General features: G+C 36.2%; 1 protein-coding gene across 1 annotated transcript in view; it reads right to left on the bottom strand.

Annotated features, from left to right (window-relative positions):
• LUZP2 (leucine zipper protein 2) overlaps positions 1-23,827 on the bottom strand; it is a 714,257-nt gene that overhangs the window by 358,317 nt on the left and 332,113 nt on the right. The window contains exons 4-5 of the mRNA XM_078148101.1: positions 22,221-22,302; positions 5,676-5,738 (exon numbers count right to left, since the gene is read on the bottom strand). Of these exons, the coding sequence (XP_078004227.1) occupies positions 5,676-5,738; positions 22,221-22,302 (145 nt within the window). The remainder of the gene's footprint in view (positions 1-5,675; positions 5,739-22,220; positions 22,303-23,827) is intronic.

Genomic DNA, 23,827 nt, shown 5'->3' with positions numbered 1-23,827 from the left:
AGTTTGTCACATTTTACAATGACAATAGAGCAACAGTATAGGTGGGGGTTGGATTGCAATGGGGGAATTCAAACTTTGATGCTCACTTCTTGTGTGACCTTGGACAAGTCATTTCACTGTCAGATTCTTATCTCCAAATCTACAGAATGAGAGGGCCACACTACACAATATCTAAAATACATTCCATGGGGTGGCTGGGTGGCACAGTGGATAGAGCACTGGCCCTGGATTCAGGAGGACCCAAGTTCAAATCTGGCCTCAGACACATAACACTTACTAGCTGTGTCACCCTGGGCAAGTCACTTAACCCCATTGCCTAGCCAAAAATAAAATAAAATAAAATACATTCCAGTTCTAAATCTGTGGGCCTATGATTCTCTATAAGGAGGCTTCCCTGCTCACACAGAATGGAAAGATGATCTGAAGTGTTAGGAAAGGTGGATTCACAGTCACAAACCCTGGATTTTAATCCTATCTCTCCATATTGTCTGTTTGCTGTTGGGCAAATTGTTTAATCTCTCTGAGATAGACAGCTGATAGGGAGATTCAGTTCAACAATTTCAATCCGATTACCATTGACTGAATACATACTATGTATCCCATTAGGCTACAGTAGGTGCTGGGGTTCTAAAGCCAAAACAGATGTTTGCCTCAAGGTGCTTACTTCTGTCTGGTGGGATGGTATAAAACAGATTGTTAGTCAAAGCACTTTTGAAATAGAAGATTCTTATCAAAAATGGTGAGCATTATTTAGTGATGTGAAAAGCAGCAGTGGTAGTATAGTGCAGAGGCTGCTGTGAAGCCAAGAAGACCTGAGTTCAAATCTCGCTTCTGATAGATACTTTCAATGTGTTATTCAGTTGTTTTTCAGTCATGTTGGGCTCTTTACAATCCTATCTGGGGTTTTCTTCTCAAACATACTGGAGCATGGTTTGCCACTGGACTCCAGGCAGAGAAAGTGTCAAGCTTCATTGATAGAGGGAATTTCCACACCTGGGAGTTTCTTATAACAGTTAATCATTCTATATCCATAAGAGATGGTACATTTCTCATCAATTTCTATCTACTCTTGTTCTGCATACGTCTCCAACAGGATTTATCATACAAGTCCTCATGTTCTGATGATTTATCCTCCTAACTAGACTACAAGTTCCTAGACAGCAGGAACCATATTTGTTCTTCCCTTTCTCTAAGCACTTCATTTACATTTAACAAGTATTTATGAGAAGGAGTAGAAGGGAAAGAATGAAGTCAGAAAGGAAAGGTGAGAGGAAAGGTAGGAGGGAGAAAGAAGGAGAGAGAAGAAGGGAGAAAGGCAAAAAGCAAAGCAAAGGAAGGAATATTAGCTGGTTGTTCATGTGAAATATGGAAGGTGATCATAATGTTTATCTGAACAAATCCTCTTTACTAATTATTCTTTTTCCTTTTTGTCTATTAAAAAGTGCAAACTTTTAAAGGAGAAATATTCAACCAGGGACACAGCATTGTTACATCTCAGCTATTTGGCTAGATAATTAACCATATGCTTCAGCTAAATAAATGTATCTTTACTGAACTCAATATTTGAAAGAGGCAAAAATGAAGAAAATATGACAAGAAGGATACTTTTTCTAAAAAAAAATATTACAACATACTTAGGCCATGTTAATGACCATTTGGTCCAATCCTCTACTTCTTCAGCATCTAAATGAAAAATCAACAATGAATACTTACTAAGCATTTACTACGTGCCATAAAATGGGGTGGGAGGGGTTCCAACCTACTTCAGCAAAATTATGAAGCGTCTAATATACTCAAGGACCTCAAGTCATTAAAAGCTGATGACAGATTAGATATGAAGATTAAGAGAGAAGTAAAAATATATCCTCGGGTATTCATCCCATGTAAAGGATATAACTGATAATAAAATGGACAAACATACGGAAGTCAAGAAGAAGAGCTAACCTACCAAGGAATTTTGGAGTGTGAGCAGAGTATCAAAAGGGAGACACCTGGTTATACATGTTATTCCAGAATTCAGCACTAATGTCTTGCCTAGAGAGACAGGTTTGGTAACACCACCATAGTAGTGATATTTGAGCTCACTGAAAGAATGAGCTATCCAAGGGAGAAAGTATAGAAAGAAGTGAAAGAGAAATTTCTTGAAGAATGCTTAAGCATCAGTTACATGTAATATATTCTCTCAAAGATAAAATTTACTTTCTCCTTGAGAGGTCTGGGTTTAAATCAGAACTCTTCTACTTACCACCAGTAAGACTGGGAAGTCTATCCCTTTGTTCTGTGTTCCAATTTCCTCAATTATAAAGTATGAGTGCTAAGCTGGATAACATTTATGGCAATTTTCAGTTCTAAATACTGTGATCCTATAGCAACGATTCTCAATTTTTGCCTCAAAAAGTGGAACTATAAATCCCAAGTTATAAATGTGGGGAGGAGGAGTCTTTAATGGATATATTACATATTAAATCCCTGCTATAATTTTACTTTGCCCTTCAGGTTTTGTTTTGGTGGAAAAAATCAGATATTTATGTTCTGAAAGTGGGAGGCATTTGAGAAAATTCAACCTTTAGAAAATATTAGGAATAATGAACAATCTATGTATCCAATCAGCCTCATAACCAAGTTGAAAAACAAAACAAAAAGATATAATTGCCTGCAATTTTCTTTTAAATCAGCCTTTCCATCTGGCACCAATGAACATAAATAAGTTCAATACTGTGAGTTCCAAGGTCAAGTTTTTTTCACTTTTTTGTTTGGGAGTTCATTTTGGAGCTAATTTATTTTGCAGCAATATAGCCCAGAAGGACCGACAAAGCACAAAAATAAGAATAAAAGGCAATAGCTGATCAAGAATTTAGTAACCATCTGAGATTTTTTCTAAAATGACTTGTTCAAAATGATACATGGTATGAGTCATCTGGGGACTTACCTGTCCCTAACTCTATATCTTAGGCTAAAAGAAAGAAAATCTTTGGAAAAGTCACCAATCCACAAAATCTTGTAACTAGAAAGGAAAAGAGAGACCATAAAGTCCAACCCAATGAAAAAGAATTCCTGCATTAGTGTTCTTATTTGTCATATTACTACAATGATCAACAAAGGGTTTGAAATCCCCTAGGTGTTTCTTGTTTTTTTTTTTCCAATGAGCTCCTATCCAGCTATACCTCTCCATCTTGAACTTTTAAGGCAAATTCAAGATTGTAAATTATTCTCATTCAATTCCATCTTGTTCAGTTTGTCCTAATTCTGTGACCTATCAATGTGTTCTTGAATCCTCCCTCTATCATCTACTTTGTGTCATCTACAAATCTACCTCATGGAGTTTTTGAGAGAATCAAATGAGATGATATCTGTAAAGCGCTCAGCTCAGTGCCCAAATCTTATGTGAAAGTCTTTTTGCCTTTAGTTAAGTACACTGATAAAAAAGTTAAATTGTAGAGATGCTTCAGGCCTGCTAATAGATTTTCTTTCCAGGGGGCCATCAAGATATTGACCTTGGTGAAAACGATTTCTTTTTCTTTATGTTCACCCACCATGACTTTAAATAAAAAACTGTAGAATTTTCCCAGGAATCAGTCAAAATCCCTTGGCTACAATTAACAACAAACTATGGTTTGCAGACTAGTCTCTTTCCTTTTTTTTTAAATCAAGACATTTGCCCTTCTTCAATTTCTCCGTATTTTCTTGTATTCTTCTACCCTTCTTTCACTCTTCATATTTTAAAGACCGATCACTGAGCCAAATTCGACTTAGCAATCATGCGTGTTAGTTCATCCATGCAGTGCAGTAACTAGAACACTGGACCTGGAGTCAGGAAAGACCTAAGTTCAAATTCAGCCTCTGGCATTTACTACTTATGTCATCCTTGGCAAGTCACATAACAGCTTTCTGTAAAGTGCTCAGCACAGTGCTCAAAACGTAATGAGCGCTTATAATATGCTTGCTTCATCCCTGTGAGGATGTAGTTCATTTGAGCTATGGCATTTGTACTCATCTAGGTCAGTTAAGTGTCCTCCTACTTAGGTACCAATGTCATATTTGTCATATTGGTTCTGTCTCCAACAGGTCAAGAGATTACTCTCTTTGTCAGAAACAAAATACAAAAAAAAAAAAAAAAAGAAAAGAAATCATGCAGCTTTGTCTTCTCTGTCAACAGTTACCACCGTCTCATTTTCTTCTGTGCAGCTCCTTTTTGTTTTAGCTCTTTTTTGATTCTCATCCCCTTCTCCTCCCAATAGCAAAGACATCCTTTTTTGTTGTTCACTTTCAAAACCTCTCTCAGGTGAACTTTGGCATTACTCAACCTACTCTTAACAAGGTGTGTCAAGCTTAAGCATTCATCATCTGTCAACTGTCTTTGCTTTCATCTTCTATATATTTCTTTCTTAAATCTAAGTTGATAAGTGAATTCCCTGCACATCCACATCAGTCAACAGCCCATATCCTTAGACACAGAATGACAGGACTCATATAAGCAATCAGCCTGGCCCACCTTCTCCCTCGTTGGTAGCACTTTTGTAACTTCTCTTCTACATTAAAGTTGTCAAATGATACCCAAAGTGGCATGATTTCATTTGTATAAAAAATGATGGGCTAAAGGGTGCAGAATATGATTAGCTCTGTACTCCATATGACCCTAAAAATAGCCAACCATTGCTTTATCAGAGAAACAAAAAGATCATTCACCCTCAAACACATTCCTGTTAAAGTTTTCCAAAATAACAATTATAACCAGAAGCATTTCAGTAACAAATCTAAATGTTCAAGTTCAGCCCAATTCTTTAAATGGATTAAAGAGAAAATCATTAAGACAAAACACAAAAAAGTTCTTCCTGCCAAATTGTGTTTTAAATTCCCTCTCCCTTTCTCTATGCCTCACATGCATTTATGCCTTGAACAACAACAAAGTGATTAATGTATTCTCTCTCTCTCTCTCTCTCTCTCTCTCTCTCTCTCTCTCTCTCTCTCTCTCTCTCTCTCTCTCTCTCTCCCATTTTCCTTTCTCAAACCAAGTAAATGGTGCTAAATATAAGAAAATTTGTGATGTGACTTTTTTTTCCCTTGATTCAGATTAGGGGAATGATTTAATATGGTATACATTGGCTAGTACACATTGCATTTTGAATTTATAGGTAAAAGGAATGCTAATCTAGTCAATGGCTCATTCATCCATTTATTCTAAGCGGCAGAGAGAATAAGTGCTTAAGGTACATCTTCTGTCTAATCTAGGTAAATAGCATATTCATTCATTAAGAGGTAGCTGCAATGCCTTTGTGGATCCCCTATACTCCTTCTAAATTAGACAGAGGACTTGCCTCCTACTTTGGTTGTCATAAACCAAAGTCAATAAAAAGAGATGAAAAATAGAAGCAAAGGATCAGAGTGTGACCCTAGTGGAAAATAAAGATGGCTACTCAAAAAGAAGGACATGGAAAAGGATGGCACAAAGTAGACAGTCTTTAACAGGAAATACTATAAACAATGTGGCTGAAGACTGAATTTATATTCCATTTCTCAGCTATCAAGAAGGAAATCGTCCATGATACATTTGTTATTCTATACCAGAAGATGAATAGAAGGCAAAATGGCATGGTATCCATGGCCTGGTCATAATGCTGTTGGACATAACGTTTTCTTTGGTTTTAATATATCATTTTCCTTAAAGTTATTCTTACCTCATTTTGGAGATCTCGGATCATTTTGCTCTTTCTTTCCATCTCAGTCTTTAAAAAATTAATCTGTAAATGAATAGAATATTAATTATATAGACATATTTCAAATTTGTGCCCACATTTTCCCAACTTACCATTCACAATTTCAATACATAATTAAGCAATTATCTCTACAGTTATCAATAAAATACTGAGAAAGTAAAAGGGATTGAAATTTTTATTAACTGAAGAGATTATTAATATACCCATTACACACCTCTACTTAAAGTGAAAATGCTCATTTTGTATTTAATGGGAGATTATAACTGTACTCAATTAAAAGACCATTTATGGTTGACGTAAAGATTTGTTGTAGGCAATAATACCCCAGGCCTCAACAGTGTTCTTTCCTATGTGAGAGTCTGGCATAGTTCAAAAAGCTCTAAGTGAAAGTCAATGAAGATGATGATGCTGTTGGTGATAATGATGATACCTAGAATTTATATATAACAATAAGGTTGGCAAAGCACTTTACACATCATTTTATTTGATCTTCACAATAATCCCGAGAGGAGGGTGTAATTACTTTCTCCATTTTCAATAAAGAGGAGACAGAGGTTGACATAATTTAAGTAACGGATCCAACAACATGGTAAGTAATTATCGGAGGCAGAAATTGAATTCAAGTCTTCCTGAAGCTAGTCTAGTATTGCAACTGCCATGTTTCCAAGCTAGTTCATACCATTGGCTATGTGTTCCTAGGTAAGTTACTCAATCTATTTCTGTGTCTGTAAAAATATGGGTTACCTCTTGCTCTATCAATGTAACAGCATTTTCATGAGGATCAAATGAGGTGATACATACAGCAGTGCGTTGAAAAGTACAAAGAACTACTAAAAGTAAAATATTTTTCTAAACTAAAAAGAAAATACAGATCTGTATCCCAAATTCTATTTAGGTTTATTTTGGGTTCTTTGCTATTTCTTCATTCTTTCCTCTCATTTTTGATCAGTTGCTTATGAACTCCCTCATCATGAGAGTAAAGAGTCAAAAAGGAAAGAAAGGTGAAACATAAAAATATAACTTGACAGCCATTGTACTCTCACTCTTCAAAAGCAGTTTGGAAGTTCAAGCCAGAGTATCTCAACTAAGGAGGCGTTATAAAATGTAACATGCAAAACGCTTCTCTTTAAACATTGCTGAAATTCTCACGTGGCAAAGGAATACTGTGAAGTAATTTAATATGTTGTTTACCAATACTGTGAGACACACAGAGAGCATCACAGAGAGAACAGGATCTATCAAAGTGCTAGTAACAAAGACGTTATTCAATAAAGAATCAAGCGTATCATGGGTCAAATAATGCCATTGTATGTGAGAAGGAAAGCTAGATAGCACATAGAACCAAAGTTAGATAATCATAACCCCTACTTACCCATATATACACCACCTAGAGAGTTAGAAATTCCCCAATGACTTATTAATAACTTGGGAATAAAATAACATTAAAATTAAACCACTGCTTGACCTATGTTCATATTAAAGACAAAATGGAGTTCAATACAGTTTTAAAGAGAAATCATTTATTAAATGCCTACCTTGTGTAAGAAACTATTTGCTGATCATGAGGATGCAAAGATAATAGCAAAAAAGGCCAACCTCATGGAACTACTATTTCTCTGGTGCAATATAATTTATAAATAGATAAGTAAATGTAGAGTTTTCACAAGTAATTTCAAAGGAGATGGAGTGTAAATGGTGGCATCAAGAAAGGCTCTGTGGTTAGGGCAGTCCCTGAGAAGGTTTTTTTTTTAAATTTGTTGTTGTTTTATTTGTTTGTTTAGGTTTTTGTTGTTGTTTTTGAAATAAAATGTTCTTTATGGTGGAAGTGGGGAAGGAATACATTCTAGACATGGAGTACCACTTTTATAGGAGTGTGCATGTGTGAGATGTAATATAATATTGGGAAATTCATTCAATAAGTGGCCCAGCCTCAAAACAGTTCAATAAGCTAGTATCAAAGTATCTAAGACAACTAAAGCCCCATCCATGCTCATATGGAAAAAAGTAACTTATTTTATCCCAATGCATGAGACACTAATTACCAAGGCCAAAGTGATAATGATATTATGTACATGTTATCATACTCCTTGAAGAAGAATGGCTATGTCCAAAAAGACTGAATTATTACAATGAAAGAAAATTATGTCCAACATGGAAATTTTACCATTGACTTGTTTTATCCCAGTCCTGTTAATCAGGTGATCAAAAGTATATACTACAACCATTTCGTCATATTTAACAAAGAATGTGTGTGTGTGTGTGTGTGTGTGTGTGTGTGTGTGTGTACACATATACTATGTGTTTATGTATGTATGTGTCTATATATGCAGCTAGGTGGCACAGAGTGCCAGGGACAGAGTCAGGAAGGTCTGAGTTCAAATCTAGCCTCAGACACTTACTAGCTGTGTAACACTGGGCAAATCACTTAACCCTGTTTACCTCCATTTCCTGATCTGTAAAATGAGCCGGAGAAGGTAGTGGCAAAGTACCCCTGCAGCTTTGCACAAAAACAAACCAACCAACAAACAAAACACAAATGGGTTCACCAAGAATTAGACACAACTGAAAGAACTGAATTTTCTGTATATATATGTGTGTGTATATATACATGTATAATATATAGATATAAACATGTGTATATACAGACACACATATACATACATTTATATATACTAACACACACACATATACTTATGTATATATGTGCATATTCTATTCTTATTGGCATCCCAGGCTCATATTGTGAAAAAAAAATTAGTGACTTGTGTGTGTAACTGTATGTAGGTGTACATGTGTGCATACCTGTGTGTGTGTGTGTTGCTCTATGTTTGTGATTTCATCAATGTGCAAAACTCCTGATGTAGAAACTCCCTCCAGTGGGTGCAGTTTGCTGTTACATCTAGTCTTAGAAAGCTGACTGTAGCATAAAAGGGTAAAGAGGAAGAAAGGAAGGAAGAAAGAAAGGAAAGAAGGAAGGAAGGAAGGAAGGAAGGAAGGAAGAAAGGAAGGAAGGAAGGAAGGAAGGAAGGAAGGAAGGAAGGAAGGAAGAAAAGAAGGAAGGAAGGAAGGAACGGAGGGAAGGAGGAAGGAAAATAACTTATCAAGTTCTTGTTATATGCCAAACTCTGGGGATATGAAGAGAAAAGCCCAGAAGTTTCTGTTTCAAGGAGCTGTCATTCTAACTCTAAGGGAAGACAGCATTCATGGTAGATTTCAGCTAGAAAATAGGAAGTTACTATGGACCCCTTAGTCATAACTGTGAAAGATAAAACTTTCCAGTATCGTATAATTTTTCCAGGTGTAATTTTTAATATTTAACTAATTTATTTGCATTGGATTTTTTTTGGGGGGTTATAATACAAACTTCCTTCATTATTGTTTATTTATTCACATTTTGACATTTTAAATTTCCTGTCAGCTTTTTGTTAAATAGAACATTCATTTGTCAGCACCATGTGTTTTTGCACTTATTAAAAACAAGACTGGCATTAGTATTTATTTCAGAATCCTATTTATCTTGTATTCCACTGATAAGTTTATTTAGTACCATATGCTTTTGATTTTCACTTTTTTGTAGTATGATTTGAGATCTCATGGAACAAAGCTCTCACTCTTTCTATTTTTTTCTTTGTTCATTAAATCTTTCTTTGTTATATTATTGATAATTTATTCTCACAAATGATTTTTAATTTACTCATCTTTAAAATATCCTTTTAGAAATTTGATTGATATGAAATTAAATCTGTTATTATTCAAGATCATGTTAGTTAAACCATTTCTGAGATGTTAGCACAATACAACCATGAAAACTGAACAATCTTTTAAATTTTTCAGTTATTTCTTAAAAATACAGAGCTTTGATCAAACTATTGGTTGTGTTCTTATAGTTCAATTTCTAGACATATGATGCAATTTTGTTATATTTAGTAAATTTTTACTTCTTATTAGGTTGTTAATGACGTGGAGAAAGACAAATTGTTTTTGTTAATTTATTTTGTATCCATATACTTTACAGAAGTTTTTGATTGTCTCAAAATATAACTATATCATCTGCAAATAATTATGTGGCCTCCTCTTTGCCTACAAGTAATTATGCAATTTTTTTTGGGCGGGTGGGAACCTGTTATATTACTATTGTTATTTAAGTCATTTCAGTGAAATTGTATGCTTTGATCTGCATTCAGACTCTATCAGCTCTTTATTGGATATGGGACACTATTTTCCACCATGAGTCTTTTGTTTTTTTACTTTTCATTTATTTATTCATTCATTCATTCATTCATTCATTCATTTTCATTCATTTATTTATTTATTTTTAGGCAATTGGGGTTAAGTGACTTGTCCAGGGTCACACAGCTAATAAGGGTCAAGTGTTTGGTCTGAGGCCGGATTTGAACTCAGGTCCTCCTGACTTCAGGGCTGGTGATCTAGACCTAGCTGCCCCCCACCATGAGTCTTTTGGAACTGTCCTGGATGATTGTAATACTGAGAAAACCTAAGTCAGTTATAGCTGATCAGTGTACAATGTTGCTGTTACTGTGCACGATCTTCTCCTGGGTTCTGCTCCATTTTGCATCAGTTCACACAAATATTTCCAGGTTTTTCTGAAATCTGTCTGCTTCTCATTTGTTATGGCACAATAGTATTCCATTACATTCCCCTTTCAGCCATTCCCCAATTCATGGATATTCCCTCAATTTCTAATTCTTTGCCACTAAAAAACGAGCTTCTATAAATATTTTTGTACATTTGGGCCCTTTTCCCTTTTTATGATCTCTTTGGGATATAGACCTAGTAGTGGTATTGCTGGATCAAAGGGTAGGCGCTATTTGCCCTTTGGGCATAGTTCCAAATTGCTCTCCGGAATGGTTGTATCAGTTCCAAAATCCACCAACAGTGAGATAAATACTGCATTTTAGAAAATATTTTCTTTCTATTGATAAAATTCTGTAGTTTCTGTTTTATGTTTGAATTTTTCAAATATTAAATACTATCTGTTATCAATGAATGTATTGGCATATTTAAAAAATATAGCTTATTATTATATCAAAATTTACCAATATATTTTATATATTATATATTATATATATTTACTAATATAGTTTTCAATATATAGTCTCTCTCACTAGTTAAGTATGAAGACAACATTTATCTTGTAGAAAGAATATGAGGCATTTGAGGTATTTTTCCCCTTTTTATGAAATAAATGTGAAGTATAGAGGTTATTTGCTCCTTAATATTTGATAAATTCATTGCTGCACTAGAGCCAGATCAAACTAGCTCATGAGAGCCAACTATTAAATTTTCAGTGTGATCATTTATAACTCTGGAAAATGGCAAATGCTACCAATAAAGCCGTGCTCATTTTTTTGTCTAGACTTATGAAAGTAATAGAAAAAATGTTGAATATACAGATTAAACTAAAAAGTGAACCACACATACATTTTTATGTGGCTAGTAGTTAAAAATGAATATACTTCAAATCCTCCTAATTTGGGGAATTCTTTATGGATTGGACTTCTTTTTCTCAGGTTGATTTGCTTAAATTTATTAATTCTTGTTTTGTTAATCTTGGGATTTTACATTTTCTCTTGATTGATTCTATTTATATTTTAGTTTTGTTGGCCTTCAACTAGTCATATTGATTTTTGATAATTTCCTTGTTTCATATCATTTTCAAATATCTTTTTTCATTTAAACATTTTAATACGTTTAACTTTTGACCATTTTCCCTTCCTTTTCTCTTACTCCTTGCTTTATTATTTAATTTTTCAAATTTCTTACAGTTTTGATATAGTAAAAGGGACCTGCTTTTAGATGTAAACTCTTATTCAGCCTTATTTCTGGGAAGCCTGTACAAACCCTCATTTGTTTTACAGTAAAGCTACACACAATGAGGAAATAGCATTCTGAGAGGTTTTCTGGCAATGGCTATAGGATAACACATTCATTTTAAGGTATAAGTATTGAGGAAGATTTGGAAGAACTCCTGATCCTATTACCAAGAATACCACTTGTATCACTTGACCACATCAAGTTAAGATCAAAATGATTCTTGGAACTACTGAATAATGAGGCATGTAGCCACATTTTCCTAGTTCTCTCAGGCTGGAACTCTATTTCTTATCTGGGCTGATTTGTTCCTCCTCAGACAGCCTGGTAGTCCTCAACTCTTGGAGGCTCAACATATTGGTGCTGGACTCTGTGTGAATATGTGTGTATACCTATGCACATACAAACATGTGTGCATGTGTATGCACATATGTATGTATACATATATACTTATAATATATACATACATATCTATTGATATAGATGTGTGTATATGTGTATATATTATACACATATATAATTGTGGGTGTGTGTGCGTGTATACACCCCGCCATATATATGATTGATGAAATTTAACACTATTGTTGAGGACTCCTGAGCTTCTATGATCTGCCACCTTTAGCCTCTCTAGTAGCAAGGTTTTTAGGTGATGACCACTATTGTTGACTTGATTTTTTTCCTAAGAGCACTGTTTACAAATAAAAATAATACTTGAATTTTAGACCACATATACATTACATCATTTTACATGCCAATTTAAGAAGTACTTTACATACATTGTCTCATTAATTCTCCATTCTAACACAATAATTCTGTAAAATAGGAAATACATATATTTACCAACTTTACACATGAGGAAATTAAAACTTAAAAATTTCATTGATCACCCATACAGTCACAGGTAGAATAACAGGAGCACAGATTAAGAATTGATTGGAAACTTAGACATCATCCAATCCTTTACTTTACAAATGAAGCTCAGAGAAATTAAGTGACTTGACCAACATCATACACATAGTGAATGATTCAGAGGTGGGATTTTTGGTCCAGATGCTTAGACTAATCTAGCACAATAGCCACTGAAATATGAGATAGGATGCAAACCCTTCTTGATTTAACGCCACCAATCTGCTTGTCTTTGTTAAGTGGAACTCTCAGAATCACAGGGTCTCAAAGCTAAAAGGGATTTCACTGGACCCCAAATCTAATCCACTGAATGAGTTTCTGAATTGGTAGCAGCCTCAGAAGCCATCTAGCCCAAATGGCACCTGAACATAATGCTCCTCTACTTGGCAAGCAAGTGGCCATACCATTTTTGCTTGAAGACCTGCAGTTCAGGAAATCTACCACCTCCCAAGATAGTCTGTGTCACTTTGGCATAGCTCCAATTGTAAGGGAAAGTTTCCTCCCATCCAACTTAAGTCTACCCCTTTGCAATTTCAGCCTAGTACTCCTACTCCTAAGGCCTGACAACCTCTCTGAGTAAACAAACAGCACCCGAATACCCAACTTCCCAAGAAACTTGCCACCTGACAATGCTGGTCATGTTTTGACTGCTGAATTACTGGGAAAAATTTATCAAGCCCCTATGTTTAGTACTGGTGATAAGCAAATACATATTAAGAAAGGGGACAATATGTACAGCAGAGCCAGAATGAGCAAAGAGAAGGGTGGGGCAAAGTAGGAAGTCAGAATGCAGGTGGCCTGGGTTAGAGACAGTCGGGAAGTTCCACACTGGTCCTCACCAACCAGACTCCAGGATTCTAGATGTGGCCAATTAAATTCTAGTAGAAGGAGGTTTCTTATGGAGGCAGGATAGTTCAGATATAGCTATGTGGTTGGGTGGGTCCTGGATAGGGTAAGATGAAATAAATATCACCGATCAGATTCTAGGAGCCCAGCCTCCAACGGCAAGTCCTGTCTAGAGGATCACTAACTGTGAACAAGTTGCTATGTTGATCCAAAATGTGTTTTCTATGAATTTGCTCCAGAGTTTCCCTTACTAAAAGACACGAAAGAATGAGGGGCTTCCTTGCATATCCATACATACCTGCTTAGTCAATGATGCTTAAATAGTTTTCCCCACATCCTTAAATCCTTCTGCTGTTTAATATATGTTGTTTACAATTAACAACAACTATAATTAAATTACAATGCAAATAGATTAGAAGGAAAGACTGGAAGCTTTTCAATGTCACACAAGGGCAGTGGTACCTTAGTTGTGACAAGGAAGCACAGAAAATGGCCTGCACTATTTTCTTCCTAATAAGACGACAATGATTAAACCAGTATATTCAAGCCAATGGAATAGCCTCTCACCATCCGTGACCTTGAAATGACCAAACTGGATTCTCCTCATTGAAATAACTGCTGCCCCTAGCAGAACCCCATGCCTAATTCTAAGAGGCAGATGACATTTAGTTATTTACCTGATATAAAGGATGGATGAGCCCACTGGCACAAAATCCTTGGTGCGGATCAAAGCTTGCAGCTGTTTCTTACTTATATACTGATTATGTCTCACTTAGGGCAAGTTAAGCCATAAAAATTAACCAGGGTAGTGAAATGCATTAAATCCACATTAATATCTTTAATTACCATGCCATACCTGAGCACTCAGTCCTGCTTTAGTAAGATATCGGAGTTCTCCATTAGGAGTTCTGTTTTCGCAAGCTGTGGCACTGCTAATTTGCCTCAGGTGGAAAAAAAAAACTATGCAAATCTCAGAAAAAGAGCATTTTTAAAGAAAATTAGACCAAAGGCATTTTACTGCTTTTAAAATTAATGTGTCTTTTTTTTACCTGCCCCTTTTCACTTTGGGTGATATTGAAACTCAAAGTGACTTTACTTGTCAAAAATACATTTACTATGGACTCAACTCAATGCCTTGGGGACTTCCATAAAAATGTATTGCCTTTTGCAGGAAACATGTATCTTTTCTTCCCCTTTGTAGGAAAGGCACAGTGAGCAGAGACCTAATCATGATAAATTCTGAGGTTCATTTTAGCATAATGTTAATAACTCAGGAATGAAAACATGTGCTCTAGTTAAAACAAATATCTCTTGTTATATGAATATAACTGAAAAAGTTACACTATTTTTTTAAAAAAAATTGTAGCTTAGGAACATACCTCCTTATTGAGCTTTTGAAAGAAATGTGGATACATCATTTTTGTACAGAAAGGAACTAATCATGATGTTGAGAAAATGAGTGGTACCAAGAGGAATGAAGGAAAACATAGGTATATTATGAGTCACAGATGGCTGTGGATATTGGTGAGCTATTTTGTACAAATAAGTGATATTTATAAAGCACTCCAAAGTTTGCCAATTGCTTTGCATGTGGACTTTTATGGGATCCTCATGACAAGCCCATGAGTTTAGCACTAAAGACATTTTTATGTCCATTTTATGAATGAGGAAACTAAGGCTAAGAAGGTAAAGCGCTCATGTTCAAACAGAGGCAGAATTCATACTCCAGCCTTCCTGAATCTAGTGCCACTTTAGCAAATATGTTGAACAAGCTCCTAATTCTGGATCTCACCCTCCCTCACTAACTGCTCCACTCATGTCTCTTTTACTAGCAATGCTTCATGGGGAGTGGAATTGGGCACTCACTTCATACAGGTGAGGAAAGGGAAGGAGATATGAGAGTGACTTTGAGCATAAAGAATTTATACACTTAGCACTCCTGTGGGCCAGTTATATACCACAGAGCATGATAATTATATTAAGGATATATAACTTGCCCTACAGAAGAAAGAGGCCACAGGTAATTTTCACTTTCTCAACTTAACTGCTGAAATAGAATATAGAATACTTCGGTTGGGCCAGTGCTAGTGGATGATAAGATTGGCTTAGCATTCCTCAGGTCCTAATCAGCTTCCTCTACTAACGCATGCCAACATTTCCTCTACAATTTATTGTTTTAGAAATCTACCTAGGGCATAGAGAGATTGTGATCTGTCCACGGTCACCTATCCAGTGTATGTTGTTGTTGTTTATCCTTTATTCTCAAATAGGACCAGAGCATCAGGAAGATGATTTCATGACTTGAAAATGTAAGTGAAGGAGGGCTGTGCAAAGTCACCACTCCCTCCTCTGGCACCACCTGGGTCCAGTGACAAGATATAGATCAAAACAACTGGAAATGGATTCAGTGGGATACCTTGGCCTTTTTATGTTAAGTCTTTCCCAGGTCTCAGTTTGATGGAGGCAATGCCCATTCAGTGATTAAGACTAGGTTAGAAATGAGACAAAGAATGGCCTCTTTTACCTTGTAAAAAAAAATCAGTCTGGGAGGGGAAGAACTCTGGGTTTCTGGTCAAAACAGAAACAATTGCTATTTACATTCACTGAGAGCCAAGAGGGCCCAAACAATGACCAAGTGGAATATGAGTTGGGACCCATTATTGGCCAATCAATGAGAGTCGGAGTGATTTGTATTTAAGGCATGGCCTTTAAGAAAGAAATCTAGCCAGTAAGTCCCAACATATCTTGAGAAGTTTCAGGGATCAAAATTTATATTCCTCTGGGCAGAGCATCCTCAGGTAAGGATATGATACCCTATGTGGGCAGAGGGAGAGGTAGAAAGAAAGAAGGAAGGAAGGAAGGAAAAGGAAGGAAGGAAGGAAGGAAGGAAGGAAGGAAGGAAGGAAGGAAGGAAGGAAGGAAGGAAAAGGAAGAAAGGAAGGAAGGAAGGAAAAGGAAGAAAGGAAGGAAGGAAAAGGAGGGAAGAAGGAAAGAAACTGCATTGCCCAACTGGAACTGTCCAGTTGGGTCTCCAGTGGAGCAGCTCCTATGACTCACAGGTTGTTGTCTGTCCTTTGATTTAATGGGATTTAAGTGAGGGAGGGCTATGAAAAGTCACCAGCCTCAATCTCTCCTCTGGAGCCACCTTGGTCCAGGGGCAAGATATAGTTTTAGCTAGAGATAGTCTAGTGTCACATAACCAGTATGTGCTACAGGTGGAACAAGAACTGATGTTCCGTGGTTTCAAGACCTGATATCCATACACTACACCATGGTATCTGGATTTCCCATTCCTTTGAAACTCACAATATCTGTCCAACCTCCATTACTCCTGCACCACCTTAAGCACTGTACAATGAATGTTGATGCCATATCCATACACACCCCAAAACGGAAGCTCCTTGAAGTCAAATACTATTATCTCCAGTTTATGGATGAGTAGATTGGAGCTCAAATTTACATGACTTGACCAGGGTCCTACATGTAGCAAATGTGGAATCGGACTTCCCATATTTATTATGGGATCATTGATTTAGAATTGAAAAGGACAGGAAACCAACTCCTAATTTTATAAATGCGGGAACTGAAATTGGAGGATCAAGACTAAACCCACATCTCATGAGATAAATTGAATGCTCTGTGCTTTTCAGTAGATTCTTAAGAATCAATGAGATGTGATTACTTCTGAGGGTCCTAAGACTTCAATGACAAATTCAAATAGAACATATAATTTATGCTTCTTAAAAACATACACAAGGTAGCTTCTGTGGTAGATTTTACTTATAAAACAACATATTCTTTTGCTTATTTTTCCAATAGCTAGTCGCCTTTATAATTAGTGTTCTTTTAGGACCAAACCTAGCCTTATCCTAGAAGGTCAAACTAGAGTGGGTTTTTAAAATATAATTTGATTTCCTTAATTGCTTTAAATTCATAGATATAAAAATAGGCTAATATGGGCAATCATCACTTCATATGCAGGTGCTCTTTGTTTACTACATATCAAATTCCAGGGATAATTTGCCAATCAACTAATATGGAATAATGTGGGACATGATTGCATTATTATGCTGAGCTCTACGGGAATAGTACAACCATGCTGGGTTTGCTTTTGATGCTCTATGTGTACACAGATTGCTCAATTAGGAAGGTCTTTTGTGTAGAATGTATTGGAAATTAAAGATTAGATTACACCTCATTCCTTATTTGGCTAGTCTCTCAAAAAAAAAGGAGGAATGAAAGAAGAAAGAAAAGAAAAGAAAAGAAAAGAAAAGAAAAGAAAAGAAAAGAAAAGAAAAGAAAAGAAAAGAAAAGAAAAGAAAAGAAAAGAAATGAAAAGAAAAGAAAGAAAATCCTGGAAAAGAATAAGTCAATAAAATGATTTGAATTAAAATCTCCTCCTTCCTCAAATATATACATACATATACATATAATAGGATCATTGATTTAGAATTGAAATGGACATTTAATCCTGTTACTTAATTTTAGAGATATAGAAAAAAAAGGCCCCCCCAATGGTTAACTGACTCACCTGAGATTTCACAAGACATATAATGACAAAGTCACGTTTCTAACTCAGTTCCTATAACTCCCAAATTCATTGTTCTTTCCAGGAGTCAAGAACAGGGGGCAGCTAGGTGGTGTAGTAGATAGATAACTGGTCCTGGAGTCAGGAGGACCTGAGTTCAAATCCGGCCTCAAACACATAACATTTACTAGCTGTGTGACCCTGGGGAAGTCACTTAACCCCATTGCCCCTCAAAAAAAAAAAAGAGTCAAGAACAAAAGCCAAGCTGGGAAACATATTCACTTGCATTACCATCTCATAGATGATACATGGTTTTAGGAAATAGCTGAAATAAAAAATGTAAAGTGTGTCCAATGTCCTGTATGAAGTTTACTTATTAAGCTAAACAAGAACAAAAATCTAGATTTGGCAGAAATAAATGTTCCTGCAAAAAAACAAAAGGAATGGGACAGATTCTCACAGTGAGACAGATCAGCTGGCTGCACACAGTCCCTGGTTATCAAGTCTTCCTTTATGCTCTTCCTTTATGCAAATGCCTTAGACAGAGATACTTCCATTAATTGCACATCTCTATGTTATATATCATTTTCTTTTTCATTTCTGTGTAATTTTCCTTTTTGTGACAACATAGTGGTAGATGTCAGGTCCAAATCCGAATTGCTATTTTTTTTTCCTCTTAAGGATTCATTATGCCTGCAATCACTAATGACTCTAAATGAAAATACAAACACTGCCAGCCTGCCTGTATTCTTGGGAATGGGGTCCAATTACCAGAAAACCATCCAAATACCCAATTTGTGATTAGTCATAAGGGGACCACAAAAAAGCCATGTTTAGCTTAGAAATCTCCAGAGACAAACAAAAAGCTCATTTTCCCCATAAGAGCACAGCACTTTTGTCTCCCCTGAGGAAATAAAAGCAGAGCTCTGAAGACTTAAAATCAACTTTTCAGAGAAGTAGTTGGAAATATAAAACCCAATGGTGGCTGGCAAGCTCTTTCTCATGGAACCTTCAAGGCTATGGTTGTGGGTTGCAGGGTCTAACTGGGAAAAAACAAAACAAAACAAAATACAATTGTGAGCTAGAGAGAATTTGTTTCTGATGTCATTTCAGATTCTTCCTGATCTTTGTAGCAGCCTGGTCTTCTCCTATTTCCACCATATACTTGCCCTGTAGTGTATCATTGTCAATTCCTGTTGCAGGATCAATAGAAAAAAAAATGGCATCTTATAAATATGAATTATAGTGCAATATAACCATAAATTTATTAACAAAAATATTTTATTGGCTACTTAAAAGCCCCTAGGGTAGTTATTTCAGGCATGTCGATGCCTGTTTTAAAAATGTAAAAAAACAGTGGATCATGGACTTGGAGCTTAAAGGACCTTAGAGGTAATCAACTCATCTAAGAAAGGAGGAAATTGAGGCCCAGAGAAGTTAATGGCTTGCTCAAGGTGACAGAGCTAACAAGTGAATAAGGCAGAATTTGAACTCAGGTCTTTCTGATCCCAAGTCCAATGCTCTATCCATTATTCCAGCTAGATATTCAGTAATTTTCTCATGGCCTTAAAGTTACTAAAGTGAACAGCTTGGATTTGAGCCCGATACCAAATATGATATTCTTTCCTTTGTCCAACTTAATGGCAAGAGAGTTATTTGCAAGTGAATTGTTGTTCAGTTATTTCCAAATCTATGTGACCCTGTGGATCAAATTCCATGGGGTTTTTCTTGGCAATGATACTGGAGTGGTTTGCCATTTCCTCCTCCAGTGTGTCCCCATTTTTATTGATGAGGAACTGAAACAATTAGAAGTTAAGTGACTCGCCCAGGGTGACACATTTAGTAAATATCTGAGGCCAGATTTAAACTCAGATCTTCCTGACTGCAAGCCCAGTGCTCCATCTAGAAGTTCCCTTGCAGATCAATATGGAATTCAAATACTAAAAGGTCTCTAATAATAATAATAATAATAATAATAATAATAAAGTTATAATTGTGAAATACTAGGAATCTGGGGTAGAGATGGAGTGATATTGAAGAGAGAGGATGCTGAGAAAGCCTTCTCTTCTCAAAAATCATGTTCTTTCCCAAGGTCCCAGGGAGACCAGTTTACTAGAAGCCTGAATCTTGAGAATGTTCCCTGTGGGTTTCCACAATGTCCCTCATTTGATAAGCGCAGCTAGGTCAGCAGGTTGCCTCTCCATAAGCAGCTGCCAGCCTCAGAGGAGAGGGCCTTCTCTGCTTTACCCTGTTCTAATGTCTGTCTAGGAAGAAAATACATGAAGACATAGTGTATTAAAGCGTGATGCCTCCCTCCTAAATTATGAAGGACTAAGAGAGGAATCATTAGGCATGGGAAGGGATATCAAAGCTGGCTCCTTCCCCACCCCCCGCCACCTTTTTTGTAAACTATGTTTCTTTTATATTTACAAAACCTTAAATAAGTGAGTCAATATTTAGACAGATGAATGGATGGACAGATAGGTAGATAGACAGACAGACAGATAGATAGATGGATAGACAGATGGATAGACAGACAGATAGATAGATAAAAATCATAATCCTAAGCTCTCTCTGCTTGAATCCTTTCCTGATAACAAAGTGGGAAATATGGGAGACCTTTTTAATGTATGTTGAAGTGAATTAAAGTTTTAGCAGAGCCAGTATTCTATGACATATATTCCAATGGATTTGTAATCTTACTGACTAGGGTATTCTCTCCTGTGATTTAGATTACTGCTCCTTCATGCTGGTCTACAATTTGTGCCTCTTCTTCATACATACCCTTCCCTAAATTTGCTGCAGGGTATATATTTTATGTTCTGGGAGCCTTCCTGACACACTCTTCACATTGTTTGAATACCAGTGTCACATGCGGCACACATTTTAGATGCATTTCAATCTGTATAGGTGAAAGCAATATTCACATGGGAGTTCCTCAAACCAACAGAATCACAGGTACAAGTTTTTTTTTTTTAATGACGTAACTAAATGGTAATGAGACATTATATTCTGAGCGCCCAATATAGGTTTCAAATGCCTCCCCAAGAGGATACTCATACTCTTAGAACAATAAAAATTTCATGGCAAATAAATGTAATCAAAATGAGTCCTTATCAACTGGAGAATGCTTGAACAAATTATAGCATATGAATGTAATAGATTACTAATGATCCTTAAGATATGAAAGCTATGAGGAAATCAGACAAACATGCAAAGTTTTATGTCAATTGATGCAGAAAAAAGAAAGCAGAATCATGAGAATAAGGTGTATAACATGTAAAACCCTGAAAATTAAAATGCTACGAAGCAGCCAAACTCAGATGATACGTAATGACTTTATCCAAGAAAACAGGTAATCAAACATTCATTTAGCACACAAGTGAGGGACTGGGCTAACAGATTATTGCACATGTTTTCAAATGAAGTGATTTCATTTACTTGTTTTGCCTGAATGGTATTCTTTGTAACAAGTTAGGGCTCAGTGAAGGTGGGGGAATACAGTGGGAAATTACTATGATGCAAAAAACCCCATGAAATTATTAAAAAAAACCACACCATTTATGCTAGAAATAATATATTAACTCCTAACGTTCAGAGTTCAAAAGTGAATGTCTTAATTGAAATAATTCTTGGGCCTTTAAAGTTCAACCAAACCCAATCTAAGCAATTATTTAGTATATATGAAACACTCTAGCAAGTTCTACAGATACAAAAACACAATAAGACACTGGCCCTTCCTTCATGGAGCTAACTTTCTATAGAAAGTAGATAACATTTAAATACATAATTATATACAGAATAAATTGAAGAGGAGGGATTGAGCATTAAGACCTAGGGGGATCAGGAAAGAACATCGGAGATAACACTTGAAGTAAACCGTGAAAGGTGTTAGAGTCCTATCCCATCCAACTCCCATAAGAGAAATAAACACTGGGTCTCAGTTTAAATGGCGGCATGGCAGTGGTAGTAATACTAACACTAATAGCAGCAGCAGTAGCATTAGTAGCAATAGTACTCAAAGTAGTGGTAATGGTAGTGGTAAGGGTGGCAGTAGGGATAGTGGTGCAGAAAGTAGTAGTGGTAATAGGGCTGGTGGTGGTAGTGGTAGAGGCACTAGTAGTAGTAGTAATAGTAGAAGTAGTAGTAGTAGTAAGAGTAGTAGTACTAGAAGTAATAGTAGTAGTAGTAGTTGTAGTAGTAGTAGTAGTAGTAGATGATTAGTAATAGCAGCAGCATTTATAATACAACTGGGCCTAATCATGGCTGTTCCTGGTAAGTTATACTTGAATAACTCTATGGTAAGTCTGTTAACAAAGGTTCCATAGCAACTTTGTAATGAATTACTATTTCCCAGCCCTCAAGAACAGGGAGAAAACAAGAAACACACTCACTGTAGCCTGCTGCTTTTCTGCTTTCTCAGCTGCCTCATTAAGTTGCTTTTGAAAGGCCTCCTGGAGAGACTTCATTTCTTCCCTAGTTTAGTACAAGGAAAAAAAAAACACATAATACAATTTCTTCAGTCCCTTCTGCCCACGAGGAAAGAGGTTGTTTGTTTACTTGTGTTTAGAAAATAGACAACTTGAACTGAGTAGGGACAACCTGAAGCAGTCAGCCTCTATCTAAGGGTTGCCTTAATAAAGGTCTTTGTCTTTGGATGCAGATGTAAAAAGTAAATTGAATTTAAAAGAAATTGCCTTGCCATTATGTCTAGCAAAGGATCCCACTGCGTAAAACATCTGTGAACTGCATCATGGGTAGCAAATCAAATTAATATAATAATATGAACCAGCAAGCTAATTCCACTAAAAAAATATGGAAGAGTGGGAACCCACCAGTTATAAAAAATTACTCCAGGTTTTCTGAGTGTGCATATTTCCAACTTCCTTCCATACCTCCTAAATCATGGCTTCTCCTTGCTTCATGTCATCACGCTATCCGCAATGCTTCAGAGGTCGGAACTTTTCTGAAGTGTGTTTCAGTGGAAAGTTGTGGTTAGGACTAATGGATAGCCTCATTGTTTTGAAATAAAAATTAAAAAAAAAACCATGCACACACATTCTCTCTGTCTCTGTCTCTGTCTCTCTTTCTTCATGAATAATACTTAATATGAACCCCTCTTTAACCAGTGGAAATGCAAAGATTCTCAAAAATGTCAATGGCCCTTTTTGAACTTATCCATCTGTCACATGACATTTAAAAAAAATGATTTCTTATGCTTTTTTTCCTAGGCTGTTTAAATCTTCTTGGTTTCCTATTTAATCACCTAAGCCATATTTATATGATCCAGGTCTAATTATCACTGTACAAATTGTAAAAATTATTGTGGAAGTAATTTTTCTAGACTCCGCCCCTCCCATACACACTTCTATTAGCCACCAAAACAGCTCAAATATAGAAGTCTCTAGCTCAGAGACACCTGAGAGATCTTTTCTAATTGCCTCACTTTACAGGTGAGAAAAATGAGGGTCAGAGAGGGAGAGGGATTTGCTCAAAGTAATAAACCTAGTCAGGAGAATGAAGATGAGAAATCAGAAATTTCTCTCAATGCTAGTTCCACAAACCATTCTGGTATTCTAGTAATCAAAAAGGGTTAATATACATATCAAGTGATTTTCAAATGTAAGAGACACACATAGGGGCTAAGTAATTGTTAAGGAAGCATTATATGTGTGACTAGGGTTCTGGAGGTTCCCTTCAGCCTATATTTCTTCACCTCACTCCGAGGAGACTGGAGGCAGTTATTCTTTCCACCTCACCAATATATCCATCTTATTTCCAACAATTAAATGTTTCCTCCTCACTAGTTATGATTTGTGTCCTGTGGAACGGAAAGCTGTATCCTTAAGTGTATCTCCTCCGGTCCCCAGCATTGGATAGGAGAGAATCAAACTCCCAGAATTTTCCAGCCTGGCAGATACGAATGTCAAAGTCTTTAGATGGTGCCTTCCCACTCTGAATGGGACTGTTCTATCATATTTCTGAAATGCTTGACTCCATT

This window comes from Phascolarctos cinereus, unplaced genomic scaffold (genome assembly GCF_003287225.1).
Source record: "Phascolarctos cinereus isolate Bilbo 61053 unplaced genomic scaffold, phaCin_HiC Scaffold_9;HRSCAF=440, whole genome shotgun sequence".
NCBI lineage: Eukaryota > Metazoa > Chordata > Mammalia > Diprotodontia > Phascolarctidae > Phascolarctos > Phascolarctos cinereus.
This window is presented reverse-complemented; position numbering and strand designations above follow the sequence as displayed.